Source organism: Nicotiana sylvestris, chromosome 3 (assembly GCF_000393655.2).
Source record: "Nicotiana sylvestris chromosome 3, ASM39365v2, whole genome shotgun sequence".
In the NCBI taxonomy this organism is placed as follows: Eukaryota; Viridiplantae; Streptophyta; class Magnoliopsida; order Solanales; family Solanaceae; genus Nicotiana; species Nicotiana sylvestris.
The window spans coordinates 187,252,521-187,260,227 of record NC_091059.1 but is presented as its reverse complement, the minus strand read 5'-3'; the positions used below and the strand labels follow the sequence as shown (position 1 = coordinate 187,260,227).

The following is a 7,707-nucleotide window of genomic DNA, read 5'->3' as shown; positions in this document are numbered from 1 at the left end:
GAAGTAGCATAATAGGTTTGACAATTAGGATTTTGAGTTTAATTACTTATTGACTTGTAACTATTTCATAATTCCAAGGCCTAAGAAAAAATTTAGTGCTTTTTTATATATTTTTACATTGTTAAATTTATTCGGTACGGTTCGATATTTTTCGGTTTATTTTCATAAAATAAAAAGTCTATCCTAATTATTGGCACGGTTATAAATTTATATAAAAACCTACAATTTTATTTAAAAAAAACTTAAAAATCGATTCGATACAATACGATTCAATCGATTTAGTCAGTTTTTAAATATCTATCGACGTTTACTTAAGACTAAACACTAATGACCTTATTCTTTAGGGATTTACTTTTAGAAAAAGAGTAAATGCAGAGCAAGGAATTAGATGCAAAGTGGATCTATAAGATGCATCATTAAATGGTACAGATGAGGCACAGACAATACCATCCCATTCTTATCTAAACACATCATTTTGTCATTAATTTAATCTGCTAATTTTATCCATTCCGACAATTTTAGCATTAAAATATTCTTAAGTCTAAGACATTAGATCTTACCAATAGTTTAATTTAATTATTTTAAAACTCTAAGCCGGAGAAACAGAATTTTCCGTTATTTCAGAGACTCCTTGAGGCTATTCCAGTCATTTTACTTTCCCTATTCCTGGCCCCTAAAGCAACCATAAAGACGAGCATGAACGCATAAGAATATCAACGCAAACAGTATTCACAAACCCGAAGAAAGAGTAATTGGAGAAAAACCCAATTCAGTTCCAGCGTCTTCAACTCTCTCTTCCAACAATTAGTTCCGATTTTTAGGAGTTTATTTTCTCACAAATTCTTGTTAAAGTTTCCTTTCCTTTTTTTTTTCCACTTTCCCCAATTTTTTTTGGGAAAAATTCACTCAGATCTGCACATATTTGTTGTACATACCGCAATTATCAAAAACTATCTAATAGCTTATAGGTTATCTCACATTTATTCAGGTTTAGATTGATTATTTCTTTATTTGTGACTCTAGAATCTGAATTGATTGACACAAATTTAGGAATTAGGGTTTCAGAATTGTTGTGAAAGTTCTGTCTTTGGTGGTGAAATTCAGTATCTGAGCTTTCAATTTGGTGTTAGTCATGGCGGTTCCGACGATAGCACTGTACGCAAGTCCACCGAGTAGTGTGTGTTCCACGCCGTATCCATGTCAGATCAATTCACACGGGTCGTATGATTTTGATTTGAACGGCAGATCATCGTCGTCATCTTCAACCTCGTCTTCGTCCGGTAAATCATTTGTCGGAGGGCTATCCAGTCTGTTCTCTTCGCCGACAGTGAAGGCGAATTATTCGACAGGGACAGAGGATTTGGGTTCTTTGTGGCACGATAGAGGTGACGAATTGAGCAGCTCGTTTCGTTGTTCATCCCTTAGCTCGTCGTTAAAAAGGGATCAGAGTCCAGTTTCTGTTTTTCAAGGACCTGCTAGCACTAGTAGTAGTGGGATTGGATCATGTTCTAGAAGTCCGCCGAGGAGAATTGCTGGGGATGTGGGGTCCATTCGTTCTGGGACTGGTGGATTGTTCAATGGATTCGTTAGGCACGCTTTAGGATCCTGCGTTGATCACGATCCGACGACATTTCGAGTCCTGGATGTGGATTCCCCTTCATCAGGGTTACTGGATGAACTTACCTTTAACATGGAGGAAGGTTTCTTGGAGTCCAATTCGGAACCTTATGCGAAAGATTTGCTGTTGAATGCACAGTCGAGGCATAAAATCTTTTATGATGATTTTGTGATTAAGGCATTTTATGAAGCTGAGAAAGCACATAGAGGACAGGTGAGTGTCTTTGTCTAACTTAGTTTAATTTCCTTTTCTATTCGGTGTCGATGTCTTAGTTTTGACCTTTTGTATTATGTATGTATTGTTTGTTAGGTGCGAGCAAGTGGTGATCCTTATTTGCAGCATTGCGTTGAGACTGCAGTTTTACTTGCAATGATTGGAGCTAACTCGACTGTCGTTGCTGCTGGACTTCTGCACGATACGCTTGATGACACGTTCATGACTTATGACTATATTTTCCGGACGTTAGGCGCTGGGGTTGCTGATTTGGTTGAAGGGGTATGGAGACTTGTTTTATTCTTGTTTTATTATCTGATCTTAGTGTTGCGTTTCATATTTTCTGGGCGGTAGGTTGGAATATGGACACCTGAATTTCGCTAATAATATTTCCATATGCAAAGGGTGTTGCAGTTAATTTTCAAAACTGATAACGATGGTGATAATTTCCACATCCAAAATGTAGATTAAATGTCTTTCGTTTGGGATTTGTTAAAAGTAGGCGTTTGGACAATACATGGTTTAAGTTGAAAAAAAGAGTATCTGAAGATAAGTTAAGAAAGGGTATATCGAATTTGAAGTTACTTTTGGATACTCATCTCACTTGGAAAAAAGGTTGTAGCTTTGTTAGTGTAAAACATTAGTTCATTTGAAGTACTGTGCAAACAAGTTTTCAATGCATCATTAGTATTTCAGAATGTTTGTCCATTACTGATGGCTAAATCACTATTTGGAGAAACAGAAGTTCAATATATTATTATTGAAACATCATTTATGGGCAAACGGGGTTTAATTGGGTATGAATATGGATTCTCCTGAATGTTAAAGGCTGTGGCATGTCTTTGATTAGTGAAGGTTAAGAGATGATAGGACTATCAAGCATTTAGATTCGTCTATGTTTGAAGAGAGGTCCTGAGTGTTACACTTGTTTTAACTTGTATCATTTCTTCCAGGTGTCGAAGCTTAGTCAATTGAGCAAGCTTGCACGAGACTTCAATACAGCTAGTAAAACTGTTGAGGCAGATCGATTGCACACCATGTTCCTTGCTATGGCAGATGCCAGGGCAGTTCTCATAAAGCTAGCTGATCGCTTGCATAATATGATGACTTTGGATGCGTTGCCATTGGCAAAGCAACAAAGATTTGCAAAGGAAACTTTGGAAATCTTTGCTCCTCTTGCGAATCGCTTAGGCATCTCAACGTGGAAGGAGCAGCTGGAAAACCTCTGCTTTAAGCATCTTAACCCAGATCAGCACAATGAGCTCTCGTCGAAACTTGTTAAGTCTTTTGATGAGGCTATGATTACTTCTTCCGTGGGGAAATTGGAGCAAGCGCTAAAGGATGACTCTGTTTCTTATCATGTTCTCTCGGGCCGTCACAAGAGCTTGTACAGCATTTACTGCAAGATGCTAAAGTAATTTCTCTCTTCTCTCTCCCCCCTCCCCCCTAACCCACTTGTTAAGCACTGGAAAAAAAGAGAGAAGGAAAGACCCAAATGTGTCGATGAAGTATATGCAGTCATTTAATCCTGTAAGAATTGCACCAATTGATTTGGCTAATCGGTCAATTATTTACTATTTAGTGCCTGTAGTTCATAGATAGACAATGCTATATAGGGTTGTGGAGATCGCTTTTCTGCCGTGTTTTGAGTTTGATGATAATTACTTGTCCTTGAGATCACATCTTAGAAACTTCTGGAAGCCTTATGCATTTCCCGTCATGTACATGTTTTTTTTATTTAAGCTGATGTTGCTTTATGTCACCGTTAATATCTACAGGAAGAAGCTTAATATGGATGAAGTCCATGACATTCATGGGTTAAGGTTGATAGTTGAAAATAAAGAAGACTGTTATAAAGCACTTCGAGTCGTTCACCAGCTATGGAGTGAAGTACCTGGGAGATACAAGGACTATATAGCAAATCCAAAATTCAACGGGTAAAAAGCATGAGAGATTTGAGATGTGTTTCTTTTCTTCAAGTGTTTGCCCTAATATTGATGTGTAATTTTCAGGTACCAATCTCTTCATACGGTTGTGCTCGGGGAAGGCATGGTGCCTCTTGAAGTTCAGATCCGGACAAAGGAGATGCACTTGCAAGCTGAATATGGTTTCGCTGCTCATTGGAGATACAAGGAAGGCGCTTGCAAACACTCTTCTTTTGTAAATCAGATGGTAGAGTGGGCTCGCTGGGTTGTTACCTGGCAGTGTGAGACAATGAACAGAGACCAATCATCTGTTGGCCACACTGAATCTATTCAGCCACCTTGCAAATTCCCTGCTCATTCTGAAGATTGTCCATTTTCTTGCAAACCTAATTGTGGAACTGATGGACCTGTCTTTATCATTATGATTGACAACGATAAGGTTCGTCTATATTATTATTTCCTGTTTCGTACTTCTTTACTCGTGGATACTGAAAGTTGAAGAATTGATTTTTATGGTGTCATTGGAAATGCCAACTATCTGAATGTATTTTTAACTCTTGTGTTTCTGCTGTGCAGATGTCTGTGCAAGAATTCCCTGCAAACTCAACTGTCAAGGATCTTTTGGAGAGAGCTGGTCGCGGCAGTTCTAGATGGACACCCTATGGATTTCCACTGAAAGAAGAGCTAAGGCCAAGATTGAACCATGAACCAGTCAGTGATCCCAACTGCAAGCTAAGAATGGGAGATGTTATAGAATTAACTCCAGCTATACCACATAAGTCATTGACCGAGTACAGAGAGGAGATCCAGCGAATGTATGATCGAGGTGTAAGCCCTCTTCCTGCTGCCAATGCAGTAGTTGGTCTGAGGAGTTGACAATTGATGACAGGTGTTGACAGTTGATGATTTTCTTTCCTACTAGATTAAAGTCTACCTTCACTCATGTACATGATAAGCATTTGTACAGAACAGTTATGGTTCTGTTTATAAAAAAAGATTAGGTAGTCTTGACTTGCATTTCTGTGTATTTTGAAAGTGCAGACTCGCTCTTTAACTTCTATGCGTGTTGGCTTCTTGGGCCTTCTCCTTCTTGCTCGTGATTGCTTCTTATAAAATTTAAGTAAAAATACATAGCCTGGCATTGTTCTTGGCATAGCGCGTGAATATCCATATAAATTTTCCGGAAGGAGGAACATTCCATCCTTTCTGAATAATTCTTCACCTATAACAGTATTAATAAGATTACTGGGGAGTGAAAAAGGAAAAGATAATAAGTTCTCGAAGAAGCAGAAAATGAATTTGGGAGCAAGACCAAAATGAAATATAAAGGAAATGAAGAAGAATGAGAAATTTCGAAGTAAGAGGGGAGTACTCGACTCGAGTAATTTCCAATTTATTCTATTCCGCTGATTTTTGACCTCCAAATCGCTCATTACAATGGCGTAAGCTCTTCGTTAACATGCAAACAACCATGGCTCGTCTTAATATTATCTAATAGATTCAAAGACTTTTACTTGTAAGCATAAATAACGAATTTAAAACCACAGCTCGAAGAGTTGTGACTCTCTCTTCTGACACGGAAGAGATGGATAGTTAATTTGATCCTTATTAGACATCTATTTCCACAAATAATGTTTCATAGAAGTTTGCCAGGAAAGCACACATAAGAGCATAACCAAAACACCAGCAAGTCCCCAAGATGAACTCCCAATTCTAAGCACAGAGGAAGATTCTGGAGATGCGAAAATCGACGCTCTACTCCCTCCTTGTCCTGATGATGAAGTGGTTCTAATCGCAACTATCAATCCAGCTAGTAACACAGGCAATACAATTCCCCCGGAGCTCCATCTTGTCTCGTAATAGCTGCTCTCTTTGTTTCGTCGTTCCACGTACAATGGCGATAGCACGACAGCTGAAACAAGTGCTAAAATCATTGCTACTCCTCTGTGTGAAGAGTACTGGTTTGAACATGTAGCATAACTTTCCATGGTGCAGGAGTTTTGATTAAAAATAAGGTCAGTTTTCTTGTTAGGCCAAGACAACTAACCCTCAATGGGATAAATAATAGCTCAAAGTTTGTGACATTAAGATGTATAGAGGCAAAATTTATAGAGGAGCAAGACAAGGTATGAAAGGAATGTAGGTGTCAAGTGTGGGATTTGATGATAAAAGTGAAACAAACAGCCGGCCAAAAAGGAAAAAGTTGTAAAAGAGATTAAATAAAGAAGGTTAATTAATAAGTTATTTGAAAAAGACACGGGCAAGAAGAAGAGGCAGAAGAGAGGAAAAGAAGAATGATGAAGTAAGGTATCAGTGGATTTTCTTACTTTTTCTTTAAAAAAGATGTTGAGAATTGACAGCAAGAGTCAAGGAATTTTGATTTACTTAACCATGAAAATGAGAAAGTAGCTGTAAACATTCATTTGGTTTCTTTTTCCATTTTTTGCTTTTAATATATGCACAAATGACTATTGAGAAGAAAAGAGAGAAAGCTCTTTTTTACATTCTTTTGGAATTACTAGAAGATTCAGTCGCCTTCTCTCTCCCCCTCTTTGGATCTTTCATTCATGATTTAGAAAGGATGCTGCCATGTACTTTATTGAGCAATGTATTGAGAAATGTAAATATACACATACACATACTGCAACATACAGTATCTCTAATTATTTCATGAGATACTTAAAACAGTTAGTGGTTAGTTAATGGTTAGTGGGCCGGCTCATTGCCAACTGGATTTCTCTCTTCCTCCCTACTTTCATTTGCTTATAAATAGGCATTGTATAGACACATAAAGTTAGTGAATTCAATTACAGAGATGATGCAATTCATCATTATTTCCACAATGTTCTCTCCCAGCTCCATATCTCTCGCATGAGCAGGAGCTGATTTCAATGGTTTTCTTCCAGTTTTGATATGGTATCAGAGCCTAGGCTCAAGTTCTCGATTCAATTCATCATCAATATCACTAAGTTCGACTCTTCTCCGATCGGTTTCTATTCAATTTTGTCTCCTCTTTGTTCGATTTAGGGTTCTTTAGATCACATTTTGATTTTGACAATTTCTCTGACAGTTGAATTCTCAATTGGAATTTATATTTTGTATCATCGACTGCTTGAATCATGGCCGAAGAAGAAGAAGTGGCGGATTCAACTAATATTCCATTGAGCTCGACGAGTCCACTCAACATGCATCCATCGGAGAATGTGGGAACTACTCTAGTGTCGGTTCCTTTTGATGGCTCTGGGTACAGATCGTGGAGAAGAGGTGTGTTAAGAGCTTTGTCTGTGAAGAATAAGGTAGGATTCATTAATAAAAAATGTAAAAAGCCAGATGCAAGTGATGCACTCTTCGATCAGTGGGAATGGTGCGATGATATGGTGACTTCGTGGATACTGAACTTACTCTCTAAGGATTTAGCAGAAAGCCTACAATATGTCAACGATGCAAAGGAACTCTGGAAAGAACTAAAAGACAGGTACGATCAGACGAATGGAGCAAAGTTATATCAATCACAAAAGGAGATCAGCGATTTAAGCCAAGGGACCTTCGATATCACTGGATATTACACAAAATGAAAAAGCTACGGGAAGAGCTAAACATGCTGAACATTCATGCTCAGTGTAGCTGTCAGTGTGTATGTGGAGCTAAGGCTAATAAGAAAAAGGTTGAACAAGACAAGAGGCTGATTCAATTTCTCGTGGGACTAAATGAAGTATATACAGTAGTAAAGGGAAGTATACTGATGATGAACCCCCTACCTAGCATAACACAAGCCTTCTCTATCCTTATTCAGGAGGAGAAGTAGAGAGAAGCCAAGTCCCAGAATCAAGTCATGATCGACTTTACTGCTCTTAATGCAAACACCTCAGCTGTGAACATTTTTAGGATAAATTACAGTTCGCTGGAGAAAAAGAAGAAGGAATGTTGCAAGAGCGAGGACAAAATTTGCAC

General features: G+C 38.1%; 2 protein-coding genes across 2 annotated transcripts; both read left to right on the top strand.

Annotated features, from left to right (window-relative positions):
- Positions 1-721: 721 nt before the first annotated feature.
- Positions 722-4,773, top strand: LOC104242241 (probable GTP diphosphokinase RSH2, chloroplastic). The gene is made up of 6 exons (XM_009797261.2): positions 722-1,831; positions 1,928-2,113; positions 2,785-3,245; positions 3,610-3,768; positions 3,844-4,195; positions 4,333-4,773. The coding sequence occupies exons 1-6, from the start codon at positions 1,133-1,135 to the stop codon at positions 4,630-4,632; spliced, it is 2,157 nt and encodes a 718-aa protein (XP_009795563.1). The 5' UTR covers positions 722-1,132; the 3' UTR covers positions 4,633-4,773.
- Positions 4,774-6,875: 2,102 nt separating this feature from the next.
- LOC104242245 (uncharacterized) lies at positions 6,876-7,331 on the top strand. The gene has a single exon (XM_009797264.1). It carries the CDS (start codon positions 6,876-6,878, stop codon positions 7,329-7,331), a length of 456 nt encoding a protein of 151 aa, XP_009795566.1.
- Positions 7,332-7,707: the final 376 nt, after the last annotated feature.